The following is a 13868-nucleotide window of genomic DNA, read 5'->3' on the forward strand; positions in this document are numbered from 1 at the left end:
CCTACAAGTTTTAGAAACATAATTGATATTTTTCTCAAATGTCAATTAAAAACTTGATTTATTAATTGAAAAATCTCTTCTGATTAATTAAAAATACAGTCTTCCTGCACAGAGCAAGAAGAATAGAAATTGATTTTACTGACCAACATTTCTCAGCTTTTTCTAAGAATAAGATTTAATGAATTGTTTTCATACTACTCAGACTAGTATGTTTTCTTTCATCACCTCTTCAGAACTTACTTGCTGAACTGTACTGAACTAAAACCTTTCAAAATCCATCAAACGAGCATAGCCTGATGAAAAATACTTCTTTTTTATTAACTTCCGAGCAGTAGAGTACTGGCATCCTTGAACTCATGAGTGTTATTTTTGCCTGCTGAAATTTACTGGATGCATTTGTGTTTCTGTGAAGAAGATGCAGAATACACACATTTTCCACAGGTGATGGGTTGACCTTCTGGTTTGAATGGGGTTTTTTTACATTTGCTTTTATAGCACTGAAAGGTGGTTCTTTATTTATTGTCAAACTGACCTGTTTACTGATGATCTGATAGTAATGAACCCTCTGCAAACAAGCACTGAAACCAACTGAACAGAGCATGGGCCAGTAAAAAAGAAAAAAACAACACATCAACACAGTAGCAAAAGTAGTTCTGAAACCTGATTGTAGTGTTGGCAGTCGCTTCTGTTTTCAAATATGGGTGTAATCGACTGGATTGGTCCATTAATAGTTCAGAGATAGGGAGTTGTAGACATTGCTCATGACAATTTGCATTAGCTTCATTTTTTAGAATTTTGCTCAAAAATCCATACATATGCCTAATATGTTACCTTAGAGTATGCCAGTCTTTTCTCCCTCATTACTACATAGACTGAGAAGCTGAAAATTCAATTTCGTGTAGACCATCAATCTTTCCTTAGATGCTGTTCGGTTAATCATTTTCCATTTGGTTTAAATTGATATTAATAGCTTAGACATAGCAAATGTTGTGTCAGGATTTTGATGAGCCCTTACTTTGTGCCAGCTTCTGTTTATTCATATCTGAAAGTCTAGAAAACAAACTTTACATCAGCTTTGTCTGGTTACGTGACGCATCCAGTGTAGAATCCTGATTTAGCTGTATAACGGCAATGAAATCCTTTGTAAAGTCTGTTACAAAGTCATATTGAAGACTGATCACTAGTATAAACAAAGATGAAGTTGATCCAAAGATAAAAATGACTGAATAGTTATGTATCATACTGAAAAAAGGGTAGGCTTTCTTTCTTGTGCCAACTGTGTTTGTAAAAGAGGTCGTAAAGTGAAACAATGCTCTTTATATGAGCAGTAATTTTAAAGATGACCTTTTTCTATAGTGTCAAATGTATCACGGGTTTTGTCACAGAGAAAAAAAAATGCACTTGACCTTCAGAAGTAACAAGACTCGAACGTACCCATTTTTCCTCTTTTCAGTTTATTCTTGATAAATTACAGCCTTTGTTTTTACCCTTTCCAGGGTGTTTTTAATACTCCTTTTTCTTCCGTGGCATAAGAGTTTTGTCATCTACTATCCAGTATTTCAAAGGGATGAAAAATACTTGGTTTTGCAAAAAATTTTCAATTTTATTACATTGCTCAGTAGGTAAATAGAATTGTTAAACCTATGTATTTGGGGATTATTTCTGTGGTTACTGGACTTGTTTATAAATTCAGTTGACTTTCTTTGCCATAAGACCATGCTGCTGATTCATGTTAAAGTTGCTATCAGGCTCCAAAGGTTTCTTTCTGCAGAGCAGCTTTCTAGCATGCTAATAGCCAGCTTCAGTACTGTGTCCAGTTCTGGGCCCCTCAGTTCAGGAAGGACACTGATGTGCTGGAGAGCGTCCAAAGAAGGGCAACAAGGCTGGTGAAGGAACTGGAGCACAGGACCTATGAGGAGTAGCTGAGGGAGCTGGGGTTGTTCAGCCTGGAGAAGAGGAGGCTCAGGGGAGACCTCATCACTCTCTACAACTGCCTGAAAGGAGATTGTAGCCAGGTGTGTGTCGGTCTCTTCCCCCAGGCAACCAGAGGTAGGACAAGAGGGCACGGTCTTAAACTCTGCCAGGGGAGGTCTAGGTTAGACGTTAGAAAGAAATTCTTTACAGAGAGAGTGATCAGACATTGGAATGGGCTGCCCGGGGAAGTGGTGGTTTCACTGTCCCTAGAGGTATTTAAGAAGAGGCTGGGTGTGGCACTTAGTGCCATGGTCTAGTTGGCAGGATGGTGTTGGGTCATGGGTTGGACTCAATGATCTCAGAGGTCTTTTCCAACCTGGTTGATTCTGTGATATGTGGATAATAATCATAGAATCACAGAATGGTTTGGGTTGGAAGGGAAGTCAAAGATCATCTAGTTCCAATCCCCTTGCCACAGGCAGGGATACCACCAGCTAGATCAGGTTGCTCAAGCCCCATCCAACTTGATCTTGCATGGAATAAGGTTATTCTATGCTGCATACAGGACTTTGTACTTGCATTTATTGAACTTTTTGAGGTTTCAACCTGCCTGTTTTTCTAACTCTTGGACGTCTCTTGAATCAGCCACCCTGGGCCATTCCTGCATACTGCTTAATGGTATCGTCTGCATGCTCCACCCCAGCTAGGTGTCACCAGCAACCTTACTGAGCATGCATTCAGTCCCATCTGCCAGGTGCTCAGTAAAGACATTAAGCAGTATCAGCTCTAGTTTGGCCTCAGACAATTATCACTGGAAATTGTCTGTCAGCTGGACTTTGTACTGTTGGTCAGAACCCATAAAGCGTGGTGGGCTAGCTAGCTGTCCACCCTGCCAGTAGGCTACTTCTTCAGGTTAAATTTCATTAAGTTCTGAAAAAATACTCTGGAAGACTGTCACAGTCCCTGTTGAAGTCAATGTAAACAGCATTCACTGCTGTTCCCCTCTTTACAGTTCTCTTCTTAGCAAGCTGCCAAGTTGTTCAAGTATGGTATAGTTTTTGTGTTGTGATTATAGTTTTTGATTTGTTTGGGGTTGGGTTTGTTTTGTTTTGTTGTTTGGGTTTTTTGTGGGTTTGTATGTACAATTTCTTCCATAATCTTTGCAGGGACTAGAGTGAGACTGACTAGCAGATGGTTCTCCAGATTCTCCTTCTCCTTCCTGATGATAGTTTTTTTTTTCTAATCTTGAAGCAACTCGAGGTCACCATGACCTTTCAGAGATGATAGAGAATGACCGTGCAGTAAGATCAGCCTGCTCCTTCAGCAGCCTCAGATGCTGCCTATCTGGTACCATGGAATTGCACATGTCCAAGTGGCTTGTGAGATCCCTGACTCAGTCTGTCTGTACTGTGTGTGAAGTTTAACTCCCTCAGGCTCTGCCATGGATTCTGATCTAGGTGAAAAAGAAACTGAATATCTCGACCTTTTTTATGCTGAGCACTGGACCTGCATTATTCTCAGTCTTTTTTTTTGCCAGTATCCTTAAGGTACCTTTCTTGTTGCTGCTCTTGTTTCTTTTGAACTTATAGTCCAGGATTATCTGAAAACCTCTCCACATTCTCAGGAAATGTTTCTGTATTCCTCCGAAGTAGCTGTGCTACCACTTTCTATGTGTTTTGCAGAAGTAGAGCAAGAGTTTTCCATGATGCTGCGTGCCTCACATCGCGGTTCCTGGCCAGCAGCCGTCATTCCTCAAAGCAGGTCCTGTGGTCTTAGAAGCCTGCCTTTGAGACCACCCATGCAACCAGGTGTTGACAGGTTGTGTGCACACTTGCCAGTATTTTGCCATCCCACTGGAGCAATTGAGGGGAGCAGTATCTGGATCTCATGCCTGCTACATTCTACTGTCACACCCTGAGCTCTGCTGTCCCTGCTCATATGCTCAGGTTCATGTGGCACTTGGCAGTGTCATTGATTCATATCTGAATGAATAGCCAAGGGGTGCTTGTCTAAAAGCTAAACTCAGGCAGATTCATCAGTCTTTCAACAGCATCCCAGGAATTATAACTGTTCTGGAAAGGCTCATCCACAGGCTTTTCTCATGTTGCCACAAGTCACTAATTTCCCATATTTGTCTCTCACTCACTCCCCATCTTAGGAGTCTCCATCCACTTATCCACTGAGTGCAACGCCTAGCTGTCTCTTCTTTCTTGCATCATGGGGCTCAGACTTGTGGCACTACAAGGTCTCTTTGAAGATGCATCTACCTACTGTTCATCATTGCTTACTTTGTCCCATAGACCCTTCCACTGAAGAAGCAACACCTCAGGCAAAGCATCCATCCCATGGGTGAGGCCACCACCACTGCTTCAGCACTAGGGAGAAGAACCAGGCATATAGCCCGAACCCTGGATGGTGGAGTCCTCTTCCCAGACCTCTGGGTCAGATTTCTGGTATGCTAAGAACACTTGCTTCATCTGAGTTTCTGGGCCCCTCTGCTTCACTGCTGTGCTGTCTGAATTCTGCTGGTAAGCAGACAGGGGGATTGCTGTCATAAAATCAGTGGTAAAATAATCATGAGATGGAAAACTGCCCAAGAGAGTGAAAGGCTTCCTCTAAAGGTACAGGGAAGGGCCTTATCAGTGGTAAACAGTGTGTTGAATTTCTGCATAACCATCTCTTCATGACTTCTCTGAATCCTCAAAGGATTCAAAAGGTTCACAAAGTGTCTCTGACATTTCACTGAACTGTCAAAGGAGTTTTCTTGTGTTAGAGGCAGATATACCAGCCTATGCATTCTAAAACACTTGATATTTTTAGTATTTTTATGGACAGAAAGTCTAGATTATTATGATGATTTTCCTGGTGTCTTGCTAATTTGAGAATCCCTAAGCACTGTGTTCCTGTGTGTTTTACACTTTCTTTTATAGCCTAATATCTCACAAGTCTGAACTTCAAGAAGTCCGAGATTATAAGAATTGATACAGTTTTCTTTCAAAACATGTGATGTTTAATTAACATTTGTGTTCTTTAAGTACAAACAGGATTATGGTATGACTTGATTCTTTACCAAGTCATTTCTACAGTGTCCTGATTTGGAGTAAAAGAAAACTATTGTATGGAGAGTTTAAGTGCAGTCATACTATGTCAGAGAGATCTTGTCAGTATACAGTATTGGTTTGTGCTAATGGTCGATACACATATCTAGGGAAGAGAATAGGAGAAATTGTAAGGATACTTCCTCACTGTACTCTCCTAGCATGCAGTGACTTGAGGTTCACAGTCAGGGACTGCCTGAAGTAGGGGTGAGCACTTGGTATTTAATAGCTGATGAATAGAGTTGTAGCACTGGCAGTGTATTGTGACAGGCAGTTCCCCTGTGTGACTACACATTGTAGGGAATACATTCCTTTTTGTTTTTTAACCTCTTGCTGCTAAATTCACTTGATTTCTGCCAATACAAGACGGAAGAGTAAAAGGCAACAGTTGATCTCAATTTACCATCTCCATACAGCTTTTGATTTTACAGCCCTGCCACTTGATTTAGGTTACATCTTTTCAGCCAGGAAAAATGCTACTTTCATCTTATAATGAAGCTGTTCTTTGTTGAATTCATCCTTTCACACTTCTCACTTGTTCCTTCTAATCCTTCTATATCCTTTTTGAAATTACAAGACTGGATGTTCACACAGCACTCAAGATGAGAAAGCAGATACTATTTAATGGCATAGGGTTGGTTTGGTTTCTACTTTCTACTTAGTAGTCTGTAACAAATTATTTTTCTTTTACTGCTGCCAGTGGTTTTACAGAACTTCATAGTGCAGCTCCCAAGATCCAGAATTCAGGTCTATCCTCGTGTCTATTTAAAAAAAATAAAAGGACACCAGAAAAACAACCAAAAAACCCAAACAAACAAGCCCTAGGATTTTTTCTTAACATACCTCACTTAATGTTTTGTTGTGGTAATTTCATCCATTTTATCCTCAAATTGTTAATTACAGATACTTTTGCAGTTCTTAATTTCATACAACCATCCCTGTACACCAAAACGATATAGCTGCAAACTGGGATCCCAAACAAAATTCATTCTTGGCATTTGATGTTCCCTTACGCAGGAAGCAGAGGGATATATACCCTTCTGGCACTGTACAACTGAAAGGCTTCTATGTTGCTATGCCATCCAAACCTGTGCCAATTCATTGTATATGGATGCATGGATGCGTCTGCTGCCAATAAGAAGAAATAAGCTGTATTTAGAAGAGGGTTGTCATCTTATTTTGCCTTCAGAAGGCCAAGGGGAAGTAGGGGTCAAATTATGACAATGAAATGCTAAAGGAAGGGCTGTCTTAAATGATACAGGCTTTTCTGTGAGGTTTTTTGCTTAGTCATGGCTGATGTGGTTTAACCCCAGCTGGCAAAAGCCCCTCACAGCCACTCACTCACTGTCTCCCCACCCTGGTAGGAAGGGGGAAAGAATTGGAAGAATAAAAATGAGAAAATTCATGGATTGAGATAAAGCAAAAGCTACACAAACAAGAAAAATAGAACAAGGAATCCATTCACTACCTCCCATGGATAGGCAGGTGTTCAGGCATTCCCAGGAAAGCAGAGCTCCATCACGTGTATCAATGGCTAGGGAAGACAAATGCCATCATTCCAAACATCCTCCACTTCTTTTTTTCTTCGCCCAGCTTTATATGCTGAATGTGATTCCATATGGTATGAAATATCGCTTGGACCAGTCAGGGTTAGCTGTCCCAGCTGTGGCCCCTGCCATCTCCTTGTGCATCCACAGCCTCCTCGCTGATGGGGTTGGGTGAGAGGCAGAAAGACCTCGACTCTATGTAAGAGCTGCTCAGCGGTGACAAAAACATCCCTGTGTTATCAATGCTCTTTCCAGCACTAAGCCAAAACATGACCCCAGCTAGCTGCTGTGAAGAAAATTAACTCTACCGCAGCCAAAACCAACACAATGGCTTGTGATTAAAGTTCTCCTTTTCAATAAATTCTTCAGTTTACACTGAAAGCATGTACGGAAAACTGTGTGCATTTACCTTTTAAAATTCTAGTGTGCGTTTGAAAAGTCTTACTTTCCCTTTATTTTATAAGTTAAGAGTATCTGCAATTCTAATTTTAACTGGTAAGCTGTCCCCACTGGGAAACATTTCGGGAGCACCTCGAATTGAAATATGTCTGCTATGGCAGGAAACTTGTTAGTGTAAACAAAAAATAAAATTAAAAACCTCTATATTTTAGTGTAAGTGACTAGGCTCAAAGCTGTTCTTGATTCTGCACTACCAGTCGTGGAAATAGGCAGTCTTTGTAACAAAGTTCATTTGTAATTTGAGTAGGGCAAAAGAGAATTTCAAAGGTTGGCATTCTAAAATTCTAATGTATACATGTTGAAAAATGTATAAAGGTTTGCTCTATAATCAAGTGTTGAGCTATTAAAGTCCCTGTAAGTGTCAGAATTACTAGTTGATACCTTTAGCTTTGAATACCTAGTAAGTGATCATGGTGGCTTATGGGTACTTTGTTAACCTTCCCTACTGTTTAACTTTGCCAAAAGGGATGTTTATTTTTGGTTTGCTGAAAGCAAAGCATTTGTCTTTGTGACAAATTTGTAATGTGCCATTAGACCCTATGTAAAACACAGGCATTTGTAGGCTAGTATTCCTAGTATGGGCCCAGAAAGTCAGTGTGTACTATATGGGAGGAGCATGAGAAATATTAGCCATGGGCTTCACACAGTACACATTGATACCTTGCTTCCTAGGATGTTCCTGTTTTTCATTCATTTAGATTGTTCCAATTTCCAGAGGATCCAGAGAGTTCCAATTTCATTTGATGTGCCTACCTTCTTCTTCAGTGGCACAGGAGAGGACTCTTTTGATCACTCATTTTAACATTTCAGATAATGAATGTTGACATAGTAAAGGACTGGAGTCATGCTGCTTTAATTGACCCTGTTCCCTTAATCTCACTGGAATGCATAGAGCATTCGTTTTCTTACATACAGCATTTGGTGATTAAGTTGCTACCTTTAAAATGGAGTTAAAATTTCTGCTTTTAGCATCTATGCTCAGGTAAATTTGGTGACTTTCTTTTTCTTTTTTGTTTTTTTTCCAGATATAGAACGTGGTCTCTCAAACTGGATTAAAACAACCTGTTGATATTTTTATTTATACTTTTTTATTTTTTGTATTTGACTTAAAGTGCCATGAAAAAATTTGCATATTGCAAGGTGGTCCTTGCCACCTCTTTGGTTTGGGTCCTTCTGGACATGTTTCTATTGCTGTACTTCAGTGAATGCAACAAATGCGATGAGAAAAAAGAACGAGGCCTGCCTGCTGGAGATGGTAAGTTTTCTGCCTGAGTGTCCTTTAAATTATGGTCATTTAAAATTGCACTCTTTTTAAACATTTGGGATTGTTTTTCAGCAACAATATAGCATTGCGTCAGCATTTAGGTGTTGTAGAATGTTCTATGTTTCTTTGAATGACTAGGGAAGAACCACATTGCCTGAAATGTATGATGCAGACTTAAATGCTTAGATGTAGCATTTTAAACAGTAATGTAAATGAAAAAAATAATTAAACTATGCAACAAGAAGTTCAAGAATGTAAGCTATGTTAATATAATCTAAAGTATATTTTAAATTTACACTGGTGAGGAAGCAAAGGCACTTTTATCTTCACTAGACTTGGTAGTAAAACAAACTAAACCAACAACCAAGCTTACCTGGCTGCCTGCCCCTGCAAAAAAGACCTCAACCAACCAACCAAACCAAAAAACACCCCCTGCCCCCAACCCCACCTAAGCAAAAGTTTAGACAGTGACTGTAGCAACAAGGGACAATGAGTATTGTAATGAAAATAAGTTTATGAAAATAAATATGATTAGCTTGGTTGGAGAAGTGACAAATGAGCACATGCTTATGTATGCAGCTTTTTTTAAGTGACACCTGTATTATTGCATGCTAAAGGTCTTTAGATAAGCTTTCAGTTTTGTTATTGCCATCTTTGTTTCCAAATACCAGTTAGATGAGCTGGGTATGGGGTTTTTCGGGTTGATTTTTTTTTTTTTTTGAAAACACTACTTTTTATGTTGCCGACTTTGTTTTAAGGAGGTCAACATAGTTGATCACATGGAAGAAAGGATTGGTGTGGGGAGATTTCTCATCCCTGAAATGTCTCAGCATATGCATTTAGAGCTGCAGGCGGCTGCCGCCTCCAGTTCATTTGTGAAACATCTAATTTTGTAGTGTGGTGTCTCTCCCACCTGAAAGACTGTGTCTGTGTTTCACTGCTGATATAAGAAACTTATGCAGTGATACTAGTTATTAAGTCTAATCAGCCAATTGTACTCAAGATTAATGCTTTCCATCACAAAAAACTTTTTCAACTGTTAACATCTGATATGGACAGCCTTGTCCTTCCTGGGAAATTTTCTGAAGTATTTTAAGAATAATGTTGCTCTGTTGCAGAATAACACTAGAGAGATATTTAGGAAATGTCAGGTTTGGTTTAGTTGAGTTTTTTCCCCACGATGAAAACAGGCTAATACAGAGAACAACGATGTGTAAGAATGCAGAATTTCTGTGTGCAGTGTCTCTGAACTGTTTTTTCCACAACTGCATGCAAACATTTTAGAGAGGTTCTAATTCACCTGAATTTTTGCAGAAGGAACTTAAATTTTTAGTTGCTTGCATTTAATCTTTTGGGTTTCTTTTTCAATAAGCACGCAGGAAAGTGATGAGAAAATTAATTAGGCTTATGTAGAAAGTATATCTTTTATAGAAACTCAGTCTTTTTTTTGTTCTCTTTTTATTTTTTTTTCAGAAGTTGGGAAATTTTTTTGATGGTAAGATGACTGATATATTGTTGTATAGGAATGGATCCACTTTTTGGATTCCCATAAAGTTTTTACCCCACGCTAAGAAGAGAATTTATGCCAGGCTTCTTTAGTGCTGTTGATTGTATTTTTTTTTCTGTTGACAAACAACAATTAAAGTCAATATTTATCAAACTTAGTTTGATATTTTGATGATGTTGAAATTTTAGGTGACTTTATGTGTAAAGTCAGTGGGGGGAACTTTCAGGTGAGGGAAAGTCTGCAGTTTTGACAGATTAGTATTATGATGTTCCCTATGCAACACTAGCTTTACTTAGGTGAGTACAGTCTTCATTCTGACCTTTCACTAATCTGTGTGTGTTAAAATCCTTGATATCTTTTTAATATCTTATAGCTGACTGGTAAACAAACAAAAAAAAGACAAACAAAAAACCACACAAACCAAGCAAACAAAATCTTGTGTGTAGTTTTGTATGTTTTTTTGGGTTCTTTTAAACAGCTGATTTGTAATAAGGTATGTACAGAAATAGGTCTGCTAGAAACCATGGTTGTAGTTGACCCTGTGACTTCCTTTTAACCGAGTTGCATGCTTGATCATAAATATTTTTACTTGTTCCAGTAGTTTACCAGCTTGGAATCTCTAGTGGATTGATTCCTGCTCAGAATGTCTAGAATCTTCAGATAACATTGAGGATATTTTTTCTGTGAAACTTTTATCAAAATCTGGTTTTTCACTTCACTTTCTTCACTCCTATTAATTTCCATAATTGAATTAGTTTTCTTGATTCAGCATAAATTATATAAGAGTTCTGAATTTAATAGCCTCTTGTCCTTGTCACTCTGGTATATAACTTCACTTTGCCATTCATGGAAGAATTCCATAGCATTTAATGAATCTACTTGGCATATAAGTAAGTTTTTCTGAAGAGTTTTTGTTTATTTTAGGTTGTGCTTGTCTAGTTGGAAAAATTAGTCTTTAGCTATTTCAGCAGGAGCACAGGATTTTGGAGATAATTTTGGACAGTTCGGGTTTTCATGAAGTTAGGATGTTTTCCATAGGAAATGAATCCTTCTTTACCCCTACTTAAAAGTTTCTTAAAGGTATGATTGCAAATCAGCTTCCAGCTTTGGCACTTGATATGGTTTCTAAATAAACTTTCAAACTCATCCTTTTTCCCTTTTTTTTTTCCCTCAAGGTGCATTCCCCTTGTTTAATTAGTAGAAGCACAGGATGGTGGGGAATCTTTCAGATTTAGGATTGGTATTGCAAGAGTCTTGTAGTCTCAGCTCCTTGCTATTTATGCTCTTTTCTTGGGCAATGACAAAATATGGCCAGTCATTTTTGTCAAGTACCAGTCAAGTCTTATGTTCTGAATTTTGAGCTCTGGTAAAGATAGAATCTCTGAATTGTGTCTTGGTTCTGAGAAATCTCACCTGCATGAAAAAAATCCTAAGAAAAGCGAGCAATTTCAAGATGTAAAATACAGGTTGAATTTTTGAAAATGCAAACTGTTCATCATAAATCAGTTTCGTTTTGTTACGGCTGAGGTGTGTGCAAGAGACAGAACTTCTCTGAACTTTTACCTGTCCAAACAGCTTTCTTGTAATTATGGTGATGCCTCCAAAGGTGATGATTTTGGACTGGTCGGTTTACATTGTTGTAGCCACTAAAGACATCTCACCAGAAAAATCGACCCCTTTTTCCTGGCTTTAGGTGGTCTTAGATTTTGAAGTGTCTGGCTTTCATCAGGCATATTGCCTGGTAAAAAGAAATTTGTAGTCCACAGACATAAGCAGTTCCTTATTTTTTAATGAAGATCTGGAAGAGATCAAGCCCCCTTTGAAACCAATGGTTTATCAATAAAATTAAGAGATGTCTCGGAAAACATTACTAGATTTCCCATTGGGCTGGGTGATGATTAATGACTTAATTCATTTAGTTCTGAAACTTGTAGCTGTAAATTAAATTTCTGTTTTTCAGAAGTATGTCATCAGTACATGCCTACAGTCCTTCAAAGGAAATATTTTTTTTTTGTATTTAGCTGACAGAAGAACACTGTGGTTTGAACGCTTAACAATGTGTATTAGTCATTTTGGGAGAACATTGTTGGTTTGTGTTTATGTGAAAACTACGTGCTTTTGTGGGAAAACGGAAAACCATAAAAAAAGGCATGGTTCTCAGAAACTTCAGATGGTTAACTTTTCTTGGAAAGTCATCACCCTGTCTGTGCACCAAGTTTGACTGTCTTTGCATTTAATGAGTTGAACAAAACATCTGGATCTGGTTTGTTGTTGCTGAATTTTTCTGCAAAAGAATGGAGTACATTACTGAGGTAAAACATGTAATGAAGTAATGTGTATTTACTAATGAAATTTAAAAATTCAACTTATGAATTTGTGGAATTTGTACACCAGGATCCAAGTCACTGGTGTGCTAAACTCTCATCTAACACCAAAGTCTGCAAACGTGAGAGATGAGTTTTCAGTTAATTTAGCTATTCAATTTGACTGTTTTAGTAAACGTTAAGGAACAACTGGAAGTGTAAATGAAACAGGAAATGATTTTTTCTTCTAAATAGGTAATTTGGTAGGATAAGACATTCACTCTTCAGAGTTCTGAAAAACATGGTGAATATACCTATATTCTGATTGTTTTGGTTTAATTGTTTTAAGTATGTGGAACACTCATTGTCTAATCATTTTATGTCTAAGTTAATTATATTCTCATTCTACACAGTTAATAAAAATTATTATGATAGTCCACGTAATAATAGCTGACTATATAAAATTAAGCCCAAATAATTACCTTATTGTATACCATAATTTTATGTTAATTACACCCAGAAAGGCACAAATTCTAATTTAAAAGGTTGTCCAATTGCAAATCAGAAAGTTTTGATGCAGGTTCAACCATACCTTCTTAAGAGGCAACGATGCAAAGCAAGCTGTTTGTTCAGTTTAGCCCATGGCCAAAACAAACACCTAGGCCAATCTGTTCAGGATCTGCTTGAACATACTTATTCTATCAATTTTCAGTGTATGAGTGGCTGGCTTACAACTTCTAGAATTTTATGGCTCAACTGGCAGTCGTGGGGAGTTTGGTAAAAAGAAAGCATCCTTACAGTGGGAGGATTTTCTCTGCTAATTGTTACTGTGTGAATGCAACTAGTGCAATTTCTTCAGGTACTCGAAAATGAAAGTTTCTCAAGGAGCACGTTGTGCTTGTTACTGATTAGCGCTAAATGCAGGCTAGCAAAAAGTCTTATTTATTAGTAATATATATTTTAAGCCTCAGTGTTTCATCAAGGATGGAAGGCTTGGGCTTTTTTTTTTTTTAATTTTACTTTTATGCCTTGTGTGGCTATTTGCTCTTTAATCACACTTTGCTATCCTAAGGTGCAAATTAAAAGTAATTTGAACCTAGGCTTATTTCTAAAGGAATTTGGTGTCTTTATTTTAAAATACTTCCTATTCCTCTGTTTAGATCTTAAATTACTATTTTTTTTAATTAATATTTTTACTGAATTTTTAATATACCTTAAATTCACTATTTTGGCATTTCTTTTCAGAAGAAAAGTGAACGGTACTTGTAAAGAGAAGTGTAACTTTTTAAAAGACATTTGTTTTTCACTTATTTTGTTTAAACCCCCAAATAATTCAAGAGTCGGGATTCCTTTTTGCCTCCCTCTCTCCCTCTTCAATTTTATCAGATAGTTGATATTTAAGATTTTGTTTGTTTAAAGATGTATAGTGTTACTGGTTTAAGTACTAACATTAAACTCCAAATGTAATTTTGTTGACTAAAAATAATATTAGTGCAAACAGGAGAAATTATTTCTAAACTGTAAATGCCAATGTCATTCTGTCAAAATAAAAATGTGGAGATAAATGTAAAGCTACACTTTTACTTTAATAGAACCTTTACTGGTCTGGAACATCAGACATTTATCACAGAATCACAGGATATTTGCAGTTGGAAGGGACCCACAAGGATCACTGAAGTCCAATTCCTGGCCCTGCACAGGAAAGCCCCAAGAACCACACCATGTGCCTGAGAGCACTGTCTAAACAGTTCTTGAACTGTGTCAGGCTCATTGCTG

At 37.8% G+C, this 13868-nt stretch overlaps 1 protein-coding gene across 4 annotated transcripts in view; it reads left to right on the top strand.

The window, feature by feature from the left end:
• GALNT1 (polypeptide N-acetylgalactosaminyltransferase 1) overlaps positions 1–13868 on the top strand; it is an 88756-nt gene that overhangs the window by 34767 nt on the left and 40121 nt on the right. For 3 of the 4 annotated variants that reach the window (XM_018070074.2, XM_018070073.2, XM_018070076.2), the window contains one exon: positions 8044–8273. In XM_018070074.2, the coding sequence (XP_017925563.1) occupies positions 8135–8273 (139 nt within the window). In that variant the 5' untranslated portion in view covers positions 8044–8134. Of the gene's footprint in view, positions 1–4351; positions 4443–8043; positions 8274–13868 lie in introns of those variants that run through there. The other variant, XM_018070075.2, reaches the window with a different exon arrangement.

This window comes from Manacus vitellinus, unplaced genomic scaffold (genome assembly GCF_001715985.3).
Source record: "Manacus vitellinus isolate BGI_N305 unplaced genomic scaffold, ASM171598v3 scaffold_17_pilon, whole genome shotgun sequence".
In the NCBI taxonomy this organism is placed as follows: domain Eukaryota; kingdom Metazoa; phylum Chordata; class Aves; order Passeriformes; family Pipridae; genus Manacus; species Manacus vitellinus.